At 34.7% G+C, this 19,638-nt stretch overlaps 1 protein-coding gene across 2 annotated transcripts in view; it reads left to right on the top strand.

Moving 5' to 3' along the window:
• The first annotated feature begins 2,814 nt into the window (after positions 1-2,814).
• The window catches only part of LOC143222123 (chymotrypsinogen B-like), a 29,764-nt gene continuing 12,940 nt past the window's right edge, over positions 2,815-19,638 (top strand). The window contains exons 1-6 of one of the 2 annotated variants that reach the window (XM_076448115.1): positions 2,815-3,252; positions 8,099-8,253; positions 12,198-12,426; positions 13,277-13,390; positions 17,276-17,489; positions 19,235-19,367. In XM_076448115.1, the coding sequence (XP_076304230.1) occupies positions 3,183-3,252; positions 8,099-8,253; positions 12,198-12,426; positions 13,277-13,390; positions 17,276-17,489; positions 19,235-19,367 (915 nt within the window). In that variant the 5' untranslated portion in view covers positions 2,815-3,182. The remainder of the gene's footprint in view (positions 3,253-8,098; positions 8,254-12,197; positions 12,427-13,276; positions 13,391-17,275; positions 17,490-19,234; positions 19,368-19,638) is intronic. The other variant, XM_076448114.1, reaches the window with a different exon arrangement.

Here is a 19,638-nt window from a genome sequence, read left to right as displayed (position 1 = left end):
ATTTTTCACTGCGGAGCACACAACGCTAATTTAATAATGCAACATGCAGTTGAAGCTTGTGAATGTGTTCGAGATTCTATCCAGTGGATACATGAACTTGGTGTCTTGCTTCAGAGGTTAGGCAAATATAAGATAAACTTTGAAAAATATTGTGTCGTCAGACAGCCACAATGGTCCAGTTAAATACATCCGCCCACTGTGTCCAACACGCTGGTTGTGCTGCCTAGCTGCAATTACATATGTTAATGATTACTAGAGTGACATTGTTGATTCTTTGTCTGAATTAGCAAATGAAAAATCAGATGTAGCAGTGAAAGCATGAGGTCTGCTGGACATATTTGACAAAGGAAGGACAGTTTTAGGATTGTTTATGGCTCAGCATCCATTAGCTGCATTAGAGGATCTAAACCATACATTCCAAGCAAAATCAGCGAACAGTATCTGGCGTGACTGAAGCATCTGCAATGACAGTTGAGCAATTGCGGGTATTGCGAACAGAGGAAAATTACAACAAGATATTTGGTGAAGCTGAGAAAAAGATAACTTCCCTAGATCTGGTGCCTATTGAACTACCACGCATTCACAGACTCCCTAGAAAGATCACAGGTGATGGCTCAGCACATCATTCTGCAACAGCTAGAGATTACTACAGAAGCCAATATTTTGAATTTGTGGACACAGTCATAGAACATCTGGCACTTGAGAACATGATCACATCTGGCAAGATTGACAACTCGGTTATAAACTTCTATCTAGAAATTTCTGCATAACGGCTCGAGTTTCAGTTGCCCATGTTCAAAGGAGCAACAAAAGCAGTATCTCTGAAAGGTGCGAAGAATGCTTACTGTAAAATGCATGAAACAAGCCAGCAGATGTTTAGTGAAGTGTTTCTTCTCATAAAAATTGTGCTTGTATTCCAGTATCCAGCTGTGAATGTGAACGCAGCTTTTCTGCATTAAGACGGTTGAAGACGTGGTTAAGGTCAACTATGTCTCAGTGCCGCCTCAACCATGTGGTAGTTTGTGTTTTTTTTATAGCAAAGCCACTTTGGGCTATCTGCTCAGCCCACCGAGGGGAACCGAACCCCTGATTTTAGCGTTGTAAATCCGAAGACTTACCGCTGAACTATCGGGGAGCCGTATGGCAGTTTGTCACACTCACAAAGATGAGGTCGACAAAAATAAATATAGAAGAGCTTATGAAAGAATTCATAAATAGATCGTGACAAAGGAGGTCTACATTTGGGAACATGTGGACTAGAGGGCTAAATTAGTTTTATTTCAATGAAAAGTATGAATAATTATGTGCTACATTGTATTGATGTGTAATTTTCAAGAGTTCGCAAAGACATTTTAATTATTTTTATCAAACAACATGAACAGTTTTTCAGTAGATATAAACTTATCAAGGGTAATTACTAATTTTATTAATATTTGAAAACGTAATTCATGTAATGAAAGTTATTAGTAACCTTGTCAAGTATAATGGCCATCTTTTATACTGCGCAGTGTGCAGGAATAAATTCATGTGACAGTTAATTTGTGACACATTTGGCCTTTATTCTATTAACATTTTGAAAACTGTTCACAACACCTCACTTATACAAACCTACATGGAAACCTTGAAGAATCGTGGCAACAAGATTACTCTGTGACTGTATATTTACAGTTTTCAGGTTCACGTAATCAGAGATTACCAATTTGCAAATTGAATAGTCCACATAAGTGGTTGCAAAAATCATCCTCCCTATCGGATGTAAAAAATCTACGTCCCTGGTGAGACGGGCCAATTTGTGCAAATATCATGCTGTTTATTGTATTATAACTTCCAACATGTAACAAGGCCTAGCATGTTCTTGCAGTTAGAATGCTCGATTCGCAAACTGCTAATCGCAAGATCGAAACAGTGTGCCAAACATACTCGTCATTTCAGCCGTGTAGACATTATAGTGCAATGGCGAATCCAAGAGTAGCCTAAGCGATGGCTGTGAGTACTAGTGAAAGTCCAAAATTAAGAATAGTGGGAGATGGCCTTACTAGATTATTGTGTCATTCAGTAGCGTAAATAACGAAAAATGATATAACTTATGAAAGGCTGTATAATACTAGAATGTAAAATCAACATATAGAGACTAAGATATTGTCTTTTTAAATGCTGACAATATAAAGGATTACTGAAATTTGTTTTGTATGGTTAACTAATTCATAGTGTCATCTTCCATATATATAAATATAATAAAATATACAATTTTATTCTTCATTAAAATATTTTTCTTTGCTGTGCAAGTGCAGCGATATATATATATATATTTACACAAAGCATTATTGAACTGAGAATCCGTTCATATGACTTCAAAAAAGACTTAGTTACGTAAACATAATGAGAATTCGAGTAGTTTTCACACACGCAAAAAAGCACAAATTGATGAATATTCAAGGTGAAACTTCATAGAGTTTCACAGCATTGATTAGTTACGCACATTTTCATTAGTTTATTACATAACTTAAACAGTATTTCAACTATGGCTAGTTAGTTCATCATAAAACTTATTTGAATTTTCGTAATAACTGTTCTTATCCTCAATTTATTTAATTTTCATAAGGGGATTAAAGAAATGTTATTAAAATTTGTATATTTGATTATACTGTGTCCCCAAATAAAGCTATATAACAGCGAAATTTTGAAATTTAACCGACAGCCACCTATGAAAAATTATACTTGGTCTACTGAACACAGAATCAAGTAGAAGAGGATATTTGCAAAAAATCACTAACCTTGAATGAGATATGTGTGGAAAAAAGTACAGCTGCTGGATTTCCCCAACATAATTACGTATATAGGCTTAACAAAAGAATTATGCGCAATCACTACTGACTAAACAGGTGAATTTATTTGAGGTAGAAGTACATTTTATAAGTTCACGCATATTTTATATATATATATATTTTGCTGTTTTTTTCTGTCGTTTCGAGAACGGTTATACCTTAAGTTCTTGAAATTCGTGTTTGTGTTCGCGAGGTGATAAAATTATGAAAATCAAAGGGGAATATATTTAAAAGCAAACTCTTCCAAAGCTGTACCTCATATCAAAAGGTGTGTTTTTCTGTAACGTTAAAGAGAAAATTCTCTGCCACAAGTGGTTCAAGAGTCTGGTTCAAAATAGTCTTCCTTTTATAAACAAAATGCAGTTTCAAGGCCTTCAGAGTGAGATCTTTTACTTCCTTCTTATTGTTACAGTGATTTATAGAGCAGGTACGTTCGAACATCTAATGGTTGTAAACTTTTCGTCTATAATACAGTTATTTTCGTATCTACGATGGTTTAGACACTATCGATATTTGAAGTCTTTTTAATAGTGACTTTAAATTTAATTTTCCTTTACCACACGCCAATTTTAACTGTTTTAAACATCATACAGTATGTAATGATTTAAGAGATAGACTGGTATTATAGTTTCAGTCATCTGTTGGAACACCTGAAGTCAAAACCAGTTATATGATCAGAAATAATAACTGATATATATTAAAAAAGGATTAAAAGTAAATTGTAACAAAATGTTGTTGTTTGCTCATTATTAAGAGCAAAGTCAAACAATAGTAGACTACACGATCTTTAGGGTTATAAGTTTCAGACTAGTAAACTGACCTATTGAGGGAGAGAGGAATAGATGTCTTCTTCTTCTTCATGTGTCATGTGTAGCAAATGTATTCAAGTTTACTCAAACTGACATTGTATTACGTAAGTGGATTACTGCGAATTAAAATAAAACTAATAATTAAGAACAATAGTTTTAAAAGGTAATGAGTATGATTTAGGCCATTTAAAACTAACATTATGAAGGTATCTTAAGAAATACATCAATCGTTTTGAAGAAACAGTTATTCCTTGATGATGTTTTCAGTTTATTGAATTAATTCCTTTTCAGCGAAATGACCTTGTCTGTTCACGTTATCGTGTATTAAAACACATGATTAAATATTTAGACTTTTTTTATTTAGACTTAATTTTAAAATATTTTCAGTCACAGTGAAGAAAGTCTGATGAATGAAAAGTAACAAATTATTAATTGAAATGAAAAGTTCGTGTCTTCTTTTTTTTGAGTTAAAGTAAAATCAAGATAAAATTATGAAAATAAAATGTAATTCGATTCTAACAGTGTTGTGTATTTTTCGATTTACTCTACGATGATCTTGCCTGTTCATATTATCATATATTAAATCACATGACTAAATATTTAAACGTTTGCTTTAATTCAGGCTTAATTTAAAAATATTTTTGGTCTCAGTGAAGAAAGTGTGATGAAGAGAAAGTAAAATTTATTAATAGAAATAAAAGATTCATGCACCCATATTTAAAAAATTAATTATTCGAAATTTAGTTATTTACTAGAACAACAACAGATGTGTTGTTTAAACACACTATCAAACTTAGCCTTATACTGTTGTTGTTATGTTTAGAATTTTTGTCACGAGGCTACACAAAGGTTACCTGCACATAGCCGCCGTTGATTTTATACTGACAGATAGTCAACAGCACTCACTGTCAACTGTTGGGCTCCACTTGTCTGGCCTAATCGTGTGATTTGACTATTATACTTATTTAGGTTGTCCAGAAATGAATGCCAAAATTCTCACGATAACATTTAGAATCTGAATATTGAGTAACTTATCGTTGATTGGTTGGTTTAATCCAATGTTTGTTGCTTACAAGGTGTCTTAATTGTCTGCTGTTCCAACTCTACTCAAAGTAAGTTTTGTAACACCCAAAGCAGCATGGACAATTAGGACTTTCGTCTGATTTTCATCTATGACTTCAAATTTGGTCGAATGCTTTGTTGACGTTCCTTATAGTTTCGTTAGCTTTTCGTCCAAATTTGAAGTCGTAGAGGAAAATCAAACGAAAGTCCTACTTGCGTTAGTTCCAAAGGTTTCAACATGGATATGAAGACCGCGAAGGTTGTGGAAGGAAGCCATGCTTAGATCAAAACACATTAAGGGAAGCAGTTGGGACAGACCCTTGCACAACAGTACGTGAGCTCGCAGTAAAGCAAGACACAAGCAAATAAAGCATTGACAATTGTTTGAGTGCGATTGGAAAGACGAAAAATTTAAATAAGTAGGTTCCACATGAGCTAACTGAAGATCAACAAAATCGGCGTTATGAGACCTGTCAAGGATGACGCTCCAAAAAATGAACGAATTGGGAATCGAGGTTCTGCCTCACCCATCTTATTCCCCAGACCTTTCTCCTACAGATTTTCATTTTCTCAAGCACTTTAACAACTTTTTAAACAATAAACACTTTCAAAATCAGGCACCTGCAGAAGAAGCTTTAAGGAGTTCATTGACCACAGAAACTCTGATTTCTACAACAGGGATATAAACAGGATCGTTACACGTTGGCAAAAGTGTGTTGAAGCAAATGGTGCTTACTTTGATTAAATCATGTTTTACAACAATGGTTTATATTTTTCCAAACCTTGCAGTTCAAAAACGAGATTTATTTCTGGACAACGTAATGGAACATATATGGCCCCAAAATGCGGAGCGTGTTTTAGTTACAACAGAAAGCGAAGCACAGTCTTTCGAATTTAAATTCTGGCACGTTAACGTTATGTCACACCGGGGCTAAAGCTTGTGCAGGCTTGCGATAGAAATGCAGCAACATATTAAAGCACTGAAAGCGTTTTCAAAACAACGGACAAACTGAGTACGATAAGTTAACAAGGTTTCGTAAACTATGTCAATGATTATATATAGGAAATTACTACATAAAATAATGTTTTAAAATCCAATGAAACGTTCAGGAAATAATTTGTTCGGATAATCACAATTAAACGGAAAATTTTAAGAGTGACTCGCAATGCAATTTATGAGTGAAGAAGTTGTTAGGCGAAACGTAAATAAGAGTGGAGCAGTCAACATCTTGGGAAACTCCGCAAAATGTGCTTGTGTCATTCAGAAATGTCCAAAACTCAGTCGGTGTTGCATTTATGTGTGTGGGACCAAAGAAAAACAAACTGTGGTTTTGTCCTCTTATAGCTTAATGGAAAATTTTATACTATTAAGATGAAACATCAAATACGAGAATACCAATAGAAGTTCAGTGTCCCCAAGACAGGGAGTAGCTGCTACAAATGTTCTGGGTCCGATCTGACTTGAGAGCTCGTAATGAAGAGATGAGATTTTTTGAATTTTTAAACATTAAAGTTAAAATTTATTAAACTCTATACAGTTATTTCTTTGTTTGTAGCTAGACGCAATAATAAATAATGGCCTATCGATGCTATCTTCACTATGTGTATTGAAACCAGGAGTTTTTCGACCTTTGAGAGCAGAATGTGGGGGAGACTCTACCAAGTCAAAAATCGTACAACAAGAAAGTACGAATCATTGCTAACAGGTGGCAGTTCTATGTTGGAGAAAATTTTGGTTTGTTTGGAATCTCGCGCAAAGTTACACCAGAACTCTCGGCGCTAGCCGTCCCTAATTTAGCAGTGTAAGACCAGAGGAAAGGCAGCTAGTCATCACCACCTACCACCCCCTCGTAGGCTACTCTTTTACTAATGAATAGTAGGATTGACTGTCATATTAATAACACGCCTCACGGCTGAAAAGGCGATCATGTTGGTGCGACGTAGATTCAAACCCGCGACCCTCGGATTACGAATCTAGTGCTTTAACCATCGGGTCATGCCGGACCTTACGCGTTTCTCTATATCGCCATCTGGAGTAGACACACGTATTTTCAATGCTTCGTTTTCTCTCAGTTTCATCCATCACGTGAAATTTTTTGTAACGTGAATGTTTATAAATATATATATGGCATTGTTAAACTAATATAAGTTCTGTACTTAGCAGTTGCTCACTGTTAGATATTCCTAAAATACGTAAATACTTCTTAACGTACTTGAAGAGCCCGAAGACGTAATTAACAGAAGATATGGTTTTCCTATATGACAAAATGGTTTCGGTTATATAATAATATTTTAACGAGAATAAGCCTAGTGATCTCAATAAATTCAAGAAATAGTCTTGGGTCAGTAACGAGAAATTCAGATCTATGTAACATTGATTTTAAGGCAGTTTAAAAGACAGGATAAAACTATGAAAAGAAAATGTTTCACTAAAGAAATTAGGAGGCCTGGCATGATTAGGAAAGCGCTCGACTCGTAATTTCAGGGTCGCAGGTTTGAATCCCGACACGCCAAATATACCATGGGGGCGTTGTAATGTTTCGGTCAATCTCATTATTCCTTGGTAAAAGAGTAGCTCAAGAGTTGGCGGTGGGTAGAGATGACTAGCTACCTTTCCTCTAATCTTACACTGCTAACTTAGGAACTGCTAGTGCAGATATCCGTCGTGTAGCTTTGCGTGAAATTAAAAGAAAAGAAACAGAAATTAATAAATAAAAAAGTTAAATCCATTTGTGCTGTCTGATATTTAAATGCTGCTTGCTTTGAATAACGTTTTATTTGTCCTCATAAGTATATAAACAACAACAATGAAATTGTATTTTAAATTTTACATTACCCAAAAATATAGCTTACAACTTTGTACTTCGTGTAATACTACTGGGAACAATCAGTTTTGCTATACTATTGTCCTCCGGTGAAATAGCACTAATTCTATAGACTTATAACGCTAAAATCAAGGATTCGATTCTATGCGGTGGACACAGCAAACGACCCACTATGACTTTGCTGTCAAAGAATACCCCCTATAAGACAGCCGTATCTCTTTGAAATTACAACGCTAAAATAAGGGATTCAGTTTCTCTCAGTGGGCACAAGAGACAGCCGGATGTGGCTTTGCTACAAAAAAACAAACAAAAACACCTACACATGCGATTGTATTTTTCCGTCTACATTACAAGCGAGGTACGTGCCTTATTGTCCTCCGGCGGATCAATGCAATGATAAAATCCAAGGATCGATCCTCCGTGGTGAAGAGTGCGCAGAGACCCCATTCTTGTGTAGCTTTGTGCCGAAACAAACTCACTAACTTACGTGTTTTTTGTATTTTTTGTTGTTATTTATTTCAGGGAATACAATAATATTTTCAACACTGACAATGGTATATTGTCTATTTCTATGTAGCTTTTACTCAAGATATACCGGTAATGAAAGGTCTTATAGCATGTAGTCCAGAACAGCCTCAGCTGATTAACCTAAGTCAAGGAATAATCGATTTTTTACAGCACCCCAACCTCAATGGTTCGTGCTCATGGCTTCTCGTTAGTCCCACTCAAATGGTAAGCTCACCGTCATCACGTGTGCTTTTCTTTATTAAACTTTGTTCCGTGTTATCCATAGAGTAAAGTATTATTATGTGTTCATTGTATGTGTTCCATCTATGAAGATATTGTTGATATTTCAAGAGGTCCTACTTTAAATAGTGCCGGATCAGAAAATAGTTATTAGTCAAAATAAGGTCATTTAAGAACTTGGCACTACTTTATGCGGATGTACACCTTGAGCCACATATAAAAGCACGACAGTCACAGTAAACTTAGTATACTGATACAGCTCAATGTTGTGTTAATTAGCGCTTCTACCGTATTGGGGTCAGGAATGCTAACTTCAAGAGGTAAGTTTCATCTTACTTACTCCAAAATGGTAGTACCTTATTTCCTTATTTTTTTTATTTTCATCTTTTCCTGTTTATCTTTTTCTTATTCTTATTTTAACTCCGGAGAGCAGTCACCTTTCCACAACTGTCTGCAGGTAGTGAAGGGTGATACAGATGTGGGACGTTGTGAGCTTGAGCACCTACGTTTCGCTCTCCTAATTTCTAATCTAATCGTGTCTATTTCTTATGTGAGACTAGCGAATTAAAGGTTAAGACTGATAAACGGTGTTTCCCCACTGCAATCTTCAGCCGTGGGGGCGTTATAATGTGATGGTCAATTCCACTATTCGTTGGTAAAAGAATAGCCCAAGAGTTGACAGTGGGTGGTGATGACTAGCTGCTCTAACTCTAGTCTTACACTGCTAATTTAGGGACTGCTAGCATAGATAGCCCTCGTGTAGCTGTGCGCGAAATTCAAAAATCAAAAAACCAAACACTTGCTGATAGTTTAATCTCTAAATAATTTTTTCTAGCTCATTTCTTCCTTGATTTAATTCTAAATATAATATTAAACTCACTTTCCAACCCATTTTAGTTTTTTAAGATTAAATAACCATATGCAATACTCAACACAGTCTCATTCTAATGCTTTTGTTTGTTTGTTTGGGAATTTCGCACAAAGCTACACGAGGGCTATCTGTGCTAGCCGTTCCTAATTTAGCAGTGTGAGACTAGAGGGAAGGCAGCTAGTCATCACCACCCACCGCCCATTCTAATGCACTCCGCTCGCACAACGGTAAGTCTTCGGATTTACAATGCTAAAATCAACGGTTCGATTCCACTCGGTGGGCTCAGTAGATAGGCCGCTGTGGCTTTGCTATGAGAAAATACACACACACACTCATTATAATGTCTTAAGAAAGCGATAATAGTTCTACTGTTATAATAAATCTCTGGCATTTTATCCGAAATTTAAAGCAAATACTTCATTGAAATTCCACGTTACTTATATTAGGACTTAGCATGTTTATATCATGAAAACTAGGGGTTGAAGTTAATATGAAAATCATGACGTAAAAGTAATTTGACGGTGAAACTACTTTTTTTTTTTTTGGATGAAGCGTAGAAACGCTTATATGATAGGTAGCGTATAATTATACTTTAAATATAGTTGAATATACCTATTAAATATGTGGTGAAAAGCATATTTTAATAGAATAATATAAAGTATTAAAAATATCTATGAAATCGTTGAGGAAAGGTGGTATTAATAAACGGACAAATACTACTGACAGTAGTGATAAAATAAACAGCGCCAAAGTAGACACATGTCTACTGCAATTAATTATCGTTTAAGTAATAAGAAATTGCTACATCAGAATAAAACTCGTTCTTACTAAGCCCAGTAGTACTATGGTAAATGCACCAAAGTTTCCCAGGACTGAAACATCACTTTGCGAGCATATAGAAATTAACCTTTTTACTGGTCCAAGATACTTCATGCTAACAAATGTGATAAGACTATATTTCAGGGAAGTATATGTAAGGCTACGAAGATGCTACATAAAACTGGCACTGTTGATAATATTCGTGGTCAAAGAAGAAAATCGAAACTCTTTAAAAGTGGCGTGTTACGTGTCGAATACAGAATTTGCCAAAAGCCTTCTGTAAATACTAGTGTGAAAATTACCTTCAAAGCAGTGAGATGACTATTAATTAAAACGAGTTGGTACCGATGAACATTTAGCGACTCGGTGATCATTCCAAGGAAAGGTAAAATCATACCACGCCCAGTAAAATGATATGATATATATATATTTTTTTTTTTGCAGAGAAACCGAAACTTAAATCATTGAACAGCCAATGAGAGTCTTGTTGGCGGGGAAGAGGAAAATGACATCAGAGAACAACATCTGTAGTAAAGGAGGTGGATCAGTATAAGTTTGAGATTATATCTCATAGTTTATGACATTCTAGCTTTTGAAAAGTACGGGTAGACTTTGAACCATCTCGTTGTACTCTGAGGACCACCCCCATTCCCGATAGCTGATAATGCCAAAAAACTTGTTTCAATATTCGCCGTGGGCAGAACACAGATAGCCCTTTTTGTTGCCTCATGCTGAATAACAACATTTCTTAATGATGTTCTTCTCTCATAAAACAAATATTGTAGCACACAGCAACTGTGGCGAAACGATATCTTGATGGTAAAGAGACTTATGGAACACTCAAAACCATGGTGTAGAATACACGGAGTCCAGATGTGAACATTGACGCTGTATGGGCTCAGGTAAAAATTGGTAATTATAAGGTATCATACAGGACATTTGGAACAATATTCTACAATGGTATGTCAGTAAATTGTAATACGTTATACAAATAAGATGTAATATTCTCTATAAAACAAAGGGCTCAATTACAAAATAATACTAGGGTATTATTTACAACTTATTTTTTTTTATTTGTATTTTCTGTGGTGATGTTTTGCCATTTACAAATTGCCCGGCATGGCCAGGTGGTTAAGGCATTCGACTTGCAATCCGATGTTCGCGGGTTTAAATCCCTGTCACACCAAACATGCTCGCCCTTTCAGCCGTGGAAGCGTTATAATGCGATGTTCAATTCCACTATTCGGTGGTAAAAGAATAGCCCAAGAGTTGGCGGTGGGTGGTGATAACTAGCTGCCTTCCCTTACACTGCTAAATTAGGGAGGGCTAGTGCAGATAGCCCTCATGTAGCGTTGTGCGAAATTTAAAACAAACCAAACCATTTATAAATTATCTATCTAGTTGCCATAATCTTCTGTTAGTGATTATGTGTATCATTGTGTGTTTCCATAGCTACTTTTATTTCTGTTGCGAATGATCTGTCTTGTCATATCTGTTTCTGTTGATTATACTGCACAACTTTTAACTAATTTAAACATTTTTCACTGTTGTATTTTCAGTTGATGATATTGAGCCTTGTAGTTTTGTATTCGAATAACTAATATATATATATACACACATTAAATACATACAATAATGTATCTTAACATTAATACTTACCTCATTAATTTATTTAAGATCAAAAATCTTTAACGAAACTAAAAGTTTAGAAAAGCATTGATAATTTTTTTATTTTGAACCACGAGTAAGAATTTCTCAAACTAGGTTAATTTTAATACAAATCTTTCCAAAAAAATCAATTAAAAGTCATAATAGTCAAGTTTTTATTGTGACCCGTCAGTTCACGACTATAAAGTTAAAAAGGTTAAAGCGATTTATTTCGATGGTAGAGTGGCATGTATGCGGGCTTGCAACGTTAGAATCGTCGTTTCAATACCCCAAGCGATCAGAGTATAAATAGTCCAATGTGCAGATTTGTACTTAACTACAGCAAAATCCTTTGAAATAAAATATTTTTCTAAATCTTTATTTTATGCCAAAGATATGTTGGGCTATTCGTTGTGTCCACTGCAGAGAATCGAACTTCGGATTTTAGAGTTGTGAGTCTGTAAGCCTATCGAGAGACTTGTAAATGTTACTGAGACCTAGTTATATACACAATGTAAATAGTTTTGGTAATGAAATGTGAATGAAACATGAAGTACTATTCAGGTTAAAATTAAAAAAAAAACTGTTGCAGATCATTCGAATACGCATGCTTGACTCCTTTGGAGAATGTCATGAAGGAGAACTAACAATATTTGATGGGGAAATTGACCACTCTCGTTTTCTTGGAAGATTCTGCGGAGTTTTGACTCGTCGATTTCTGTTATCGACTTCTAGCGGTGTTCTAATATTGTTCAAATCGAGCGGTTTTGAAAACGGAAACAGTGGTTTCAGACTTTATTTTCAACACACAACACCACCAGGTGAGCATATGTTGTTATTTACCAAATCAGAGTCACTTAGTTATTGTATTTTAAAAACTTGTGGTGGACCTCTGCACTTTTTTTCCGAAGTTCATTTAAATTCTTTATACCGTTCTAAGTGTCGTGATATGAAATATTTGTGCCTTATCTCCATGATGAGCTTGATCAACGGTGTAAAAGAAACGTTAGAAGTGTTACATTCGATTGTTAAAAATATTTTAAACCAAGCAAACAGTGGAAAATTATTCTAAAATCCAAATGGGAAGTCGATATGATCCACTTTCGTTTTCGAAATATTTATGAAATACTTAGGAATATGTTATTTAAAAATTAGATACATCGGTGTTTGTAGTGGTTATTAAGCTCAGCAAAGGAAAATACAAAACGTATTTTAGTCTTAGCAGATATACTTGTGCCTGTATATTTAAGACTGAAAAAATATACGCACGAAATGCTCCTACATTTCCATGATTTTAATGTGTATTTATGATATATTCTTAATTCTATGTGAATCAACTCACATCAAATAATCAAACTTCATTTATTTCTTTTGTCGGTGTTGATTTTTTGTTGTTGTAAGCTACTTTCGTCTGTTTTTATCTATTTTTTTAAAAACTGGGATAACTAATACAGCTACTGTTTTTTTAATGTACAGTATCTGAGCACCTTTTTTTTCAAATACATATATTGTGAAGAAACAAAACTGATTATTTAAAAGAGCTGCTTACGTAGCGTAGAAACAACTCCATAATTATTAGGCCTAATAGAAATAACTCCGTAATTATTAGGCCTAACGTGTTTTTTATTTATTACAAGGCTGACTTGGTTCAATTTTGTTTGTTTATTTTAGTGAAATGTGATCGTGATCAGATTTCTTGCCATCACCATAGTAACTGTATCTCGAGCGTTTTGGTTTGCGATGGAGTAGATGATTGTGGGGATGGTACGGACGAAGAAAACTGTGGTATATACATTTATATTGCTATAATTTAAGTAAAATAAAACGTTTTACTTCCTTTTATCTGTTTCTGTGAAATGGAAATTTTCCTTTACATCACCAAGTTCTTTCTAAACTTGTAATAACACTATGTAATACAAATTTTGTTCCTGGATAGTATGTGTTATTTCTTAATTGCTTATGTTGTAAAAGTACAGAAAATGGACATTATTCCCTTCAAACTTTGCTTTTCTGACCTGGATAATGAAATTTTTATGTAAAAACGGGCAAATTTGCACATTTTCATTTACATAAGGTCTGAATAAAACAACATATAAATCAAGATTTACATGTATTTATACTAAAGTTATACAAAAATGATCAAAAATGTTTAGAAGTGAGTAGTTTTTCGAAATTTGCGACTGTAATGTAAATCACTTTCACGTATCAGCACCTAAATATAGTCTTCCATCATGTTTCCATTATACGCTCCTTGGTAGCGGTGTTCAAAGTTCAGTATATCTTGGTAAAGTACTCACCTTGCTCCTCTGAGTATGTTCCCATGTTTTCCTTGAATTTATCAAGATGAGCATCAAGGATATGGACTTTCAGGGACATCCTGCAGCCATTTTGCCATTGTTCTTCACTAGAGCCTTGACCAGTCCCATATAATTTTCGGCCTTGTGGTTGACAAAGAAGCCCCAACCCACTGCAACAAAGCTGTCCCAAGCTTTTTTCCTTCCTACTGAGCTTCTTGGGGAATTCTGTGCACTCCAGGATCTTCTTTATTTGTGGTCCAAGAAACCAGCTTTGACCTTTGCCTCAGACATCTTAGGAAAGAAGTCAAAAGTACTTGAAGGCTGCAGACTTCTTATCAAGAGCTGTGACAAATTGTTTCATAAGACCCAATATTATGTGCAATGATGGGAACAACATCTTCTGGAGGTTCAGTAGATATTTAAATTTTAAAGGTCTAAAATTTATATGATATAAAATCTTGCTATTCAAGAAAGTAAAAATTGTCCATCTTACCTTTTAGAGTTTTGTTACAGTGCTCATAGGTAAAATGAAGTGCCCAAGGTTTGTTTTGATCCCGATAGACATGCCGAAATATGTCTTGTAGGCTTCACACATTTTAGCAGATGCTGTCACAGAATACGTTTTCGCTTTTGTTTTGATAAATTGGCCATATACATAGCAGAATGCGTCTGGAGAATGCTTGCAGCTTCTTGATGTTATCTGTGATAAAATCAGATATGTCTATGTGGTCACTTGGGCAGCTAGAACTAAACTGAAGTGGTGAGTGGTGAACCCCTGTGTATATATTACTATAGAAAACTCTAAAAGGTTCTTGAAAATTCTCGTATGTTCTACAACATTCTAGAAAGTTTATGAAAATTCTCTATCAGCTACTCAGCACTGCATATACCTGGAATGTTGTGGAAAATGAGTAAATTTGAAAATTTCATTACCCAGGTCACAAAAGCAAAGTATAAAGAGAAAAATAGGTCTTTTCCATTTACTTTAGGCATAAGCAATTGGGAAATAACACTTTCTGCCCAGGAACAAGAAAAAGTGAAAATGTTACATAGTGTAATTATTGCTTATCAAAAAAAGTACTTTTACATATTTTTCGACTTAAATTTCTGTTTGATGATTAGGCTAAACTCTACTTTTATGGACTTTAAACATCACATTACACTCAAAGAAGCAATCATGCCGAAACTATCCATTCTCTTTATTCACAAGACTACTTATAGCCCAATGATATACGTAGCACATAATGGTAGCAACAAAAAGTATGAACGAAATTATCAACAATAATTATAATTTCCATTTTCCGATGTTTCTATAGTTTGAAAAAGTAAGTTATTTTTCGATAACTAAATAGCTTCCTATAATTATTTGACAAGTTTCTACATAGTTTTGAATATAATAATTTATTTAAATTGCATGTACAGTCCAGTTATGTTTCATTACAAGCCTTTAGCAGGTCTTAAGTAAACGTTCAGTTACGTTTAGAGTTCTTCTATTGTCAACAAACTTATGGCTGTAACCTTGTTTTTTTATTGGTGGGCTATTTTTAGTTATTTGGGGAAAATAATTTAACGTTCAGTTAATATAATGATAACTAATTAGTTTATTTCCTTGTTTTTACATCCCCCTCCCCTTAGTGGCACAGCTATATGTCTGCAGACTTATACTGCTAGAAACTGGGCTTCATTGCCCTTCTTGGGCATAACACAGCCCCTTGTGTAGCTTTGTGTTTAATAACAAATAACAACTATCCTCTTTTACGTTTCTACAAGCATGAATACCAAGGTTACTAACTCGTATACCATATTTACAGCCGCGCTAACTGTACTAGACTAACATAAAAATAAAGTGACTTGTACAACTTCACGGCTTATCGATCCACCCAGACCTGATATTTCTAGTCTATTCCTTGGGTTTACTAGAACATTTTAATCCCAAAGCTTTTAGAGCTTTGTAGGACTATCATATTAAAATTTTCTAGCCAGGTAGCAACCAAGTTAAAACATTAAAAAGCAAATATAGCTCATAACAATATTTCAAACAAATGATATCAGCGTCTAGTTTTGTGATAGCTAAAGCTTTACATTTAAATAAATTATAGCTTGTTAAAACATTTATGATAAGAAATAATTAACTCTGTATGACCTCTTTAGAACAAACGTAATTCTTGCATTCAGTTATCATGTTGTGTTTAAGACTAACGAAGCATCAAATGTGAATTCAGTTCAAATACAATCGTGTAGCAGCTTCTTGGATTTCGATATTACTTGAAAGCTGAAATAGAAGATAGCTAAAAATTGTATTGTTTTAACGGTTTCATTCCAATACACAGTCTTCATACAAATGTCTTGACCGAACATCTGTTGATACTACAGACGAGTCTGAGACATTTCTTTAAGGACATTTTGTGGTATGGACTTATTATTACGATTTGTTTGGCTTGTTTTGAATTTCGCGCAAAGCTACACGAATGCTATCTGCGATAGCCGTCCCTAATTTAGCAGTGTAACTAGAGGGAAGGCAGCTAGTCATCGCCAACCACCGACAACTCTTGAGTTACTCTTTTACCAACGCCCCCACGTCTGAAATAGCGAGCATGTTTCGTGTGACGGGGATTCAAACCTGCGACCCTCAGATTACGAGTCGAATGCCTTAACCACCTGGCCATGCCGGGCCTGTTATTAGGAGGAAACATTTTGTTACAGGATCTAGTTTTTGTCACATCGTTAAGAAAGGTTGCGTTACAAGTGTTGTTTTTTTGCGATATGTGATTTTTATTACTAACTAGATTAACCCTATGATACATATATTATGTTTGCAGATGTTCCAGCTATTAAAAGTATTTTGAATTCAAATCAAATATGTTAACTTATAATAAATATTTTTGTAAGCCTAAATCATATTCACTGTAATTTATGTTATAAGTAGCACTGTTAATGACCACATCTACTACCTATAAAATATTGTAATATAGGATTAGACACTCTCTCACCACATAACGTTATGTAATTTTTGAATGGTCTCCAAATAATTATAATTGATCTGTTATTTTTTTAATATTCTCACCAATCAATTTTGTGTTTAACACACTACCTATCACAAAATCAGTATTCGTAACAGGAACTACCATGTCACGAAAAGGGTGTAACTAGAATAAATCCATCACAAATTGTCCTAGTATTAACAATATGGCGATAACGAAATGTCCAGTAACTCAGTGACCGGATCCAATCATACCACGTATTTCATGAATGATTCATTTCAATATATATATATGGAAACAAAAAAACAATATGATTACACATCTTTGTTTGAAACCTTATTTATTTAGTCTAAGAGTAAAGTGAAATGTTATGTTCTGTTTGAAACACCTAGGCCAAAATTTAAGTTTTGACGTGCCCTGTGGACAACCAGATATCAAGCCTGCTCTTGGAAATGAACGGATTGTTGGAGGTCGTGATGCCATTCCTGGAAGTTGGCCTTGGCAAGTTTCTCTTCGAATTTGGAAACTCGAACCATTCGGTCACATTTGTGGTGGTGCCATTATTAACTCTCAGTGGTTTTTAACTGCAGCACACTGCTTTCGCAGGTAATCTTAAAAGTAATTTTAGCTCGTCGGTTTATTTGTTATTTATTTTTTTGTTAAAAACAAAACTGCACAATGAAAATTTTATGCTGTTATATTCTTGGGCAAATTTAAGCATTGTAAGCCCTTAACTTTACGACTAAGCCGCTAGGGGATGTAATGTTGAGGATTGGTTCATTGGGTTTGTTTTGAATTTCGCGCAACGCTACACGAGGGCTATTTGTGCTATCTTTCGCTAATTTAGCAGTGTAAGAGAAGGCAGCTATTCATCACCACCCACCGCCAACTCTTTTACAAACGAATAGTGGGATTGACCGTCACGTTATAACGCCCCCACGACTAAAAGGGCGAACCCGCGACCCTCGGATTACGAGTGAAGTGCCTTAACCACCTGGCCATGCCGCGCAAATGTTGAGGGTTAAAGTGTGTTTTGTTTTCTTATAACAAAGTCACAACGAACTACCTACCAAGTTCACCGAAGGAATCAAACCCCTGATTTGGGCGTTGTAAGAGGGTTAAAGAATGTTGATACTGAAAAATGAAAACATCATGATTAGACAATGGCTGATATTTTTTATAGGAAATGTGTTATGATTATCATTTAAAAGTGAAATAAATAAGTTTTTGACATTAAACATTAGAAATGACGGATTTTTGTTATATAATTGTCACCGTTGTTTATTTGGAGGCGTTCTCTTGGTGTTGTTTGAAAATTCACAAAAATTCATGTTGGCTGGCTTTCTATCATCTGTTTTCCTAAGCATATCATAGTTTTTAATGTATCTATATCCGTGTACCTTTTTAAATTTTCATGTCGATATTCTCTGTGTAGTTATTGCATGCACATTATTTGATGCAGAAAGGTCGCAAACGTAAATTGATCATTTCACTTGAAAAGAGGTAGCATATGACAATGGTTATATCATGTAATTCTGGTTTTGTGTGTGTGTCCTCTCCTTAGAATGAATAACTACAGTTTCAAGGGGTGGTACAGACATTTGTAAAAGTTGATATAAGTCGGAGTTGTTTGCCTTGTTGATATGATTTAGGATATTCATCGATGTAGATAATCTAAGGATTGATAGATACTGCACTAGGACCTATGACTTTGAAGTGTAATATTTTATGATTATTACTTTTGTTCTTATCCTGTATGGATACGATTCTTCTTATAGTAAAGTCAGTTTACTATAATGAAGCCAGCCAGCTGGCAAAGAACACAAACATTATCTAACGGTGAAGCTATGTGCAACCTTTACTTATTTTTAAGCTTGAAGTAGTAAATTATATGCTGTGTAAAATGTTTCTCATGAGCAATTTGTCTCTAATAATTATGGATGATACACTGTCCAAACTAACTATCGATTAGGCTTAATTAATATATCATTTTAAATTTTCGTAGTTAATGTTACTTTTGTGTTACAGATTTCTATATTAATGGCTTTACGTTGTACAAACAAAAACTTGCAAACATTTTATGCTGTGTTAACATTCAACTTTTATTTTTTGTCTGATTTCAACTGCATTTAATTGTCACGTCTTTCAGTCCTCTCTTTTGGCGCCTTTTTTATTAATTTAAACGTATTATTATGAAAAAAATGTAAAATGGCATAATAATACGGCTTTAACATTTATTTGATCAGGTTGAAATCCATATACTTTCTAAATTCGTTAAAAAGCTATAGCGTATGTTCGAAGTTTATATTGTATATTTATATGTGTTTCAGTATTATATGTGTTACATGCAGGTATTCTGATAGGAAGTCTTGGAGAGTGCACATTGGAAAGTACAGTAAGTTAATTCACGATGCATCTGAACAAATCCGATACGTTGACACAATTTACTCTCATCCAGGGTTTAAAGGACTAGAACCATGGAACGTAAGAATATTTTAAGAGTTATATATTTCAAAATATAAAAGAAATGTTCATTTCGGTTTTTTATTTTGTCAACATCGATAATTCTAAGGTAGAAACATCAGGATCTTTGTCCATTAGCCCCATAGCGATAGAGCAGTATGTATGCAAACTTGCAATGCTAAAATCAGGGTTTCGATACTCGTAGTGAGCAGAGCACAGATAGTCCATTGTGTAATATTGTGCTTAACTTCAAACAATAACTGGCCCTGCGTGGCCTGGTGGTTAAGACAAT

Source organism: Tachypleus tridentatus, chromosome 8 (genome assembly GCF_004210375.1).
Source record: "Tachypleus tridentatus isolate NWPU-2018 chromosome 8, ASM421037v1, whole genome shotgun sequence".
In the NCBI taxonomy this organism is placed as follows: Eukaryota; Metazoa; Arthropoda; class Merostomata; order Xiphosura; family Limulidae; genus Tachypleus; species Tachypleus tridentatus.
This window is presented reverse-complemented; position numbering and strand designations above follow the sequence as displayed.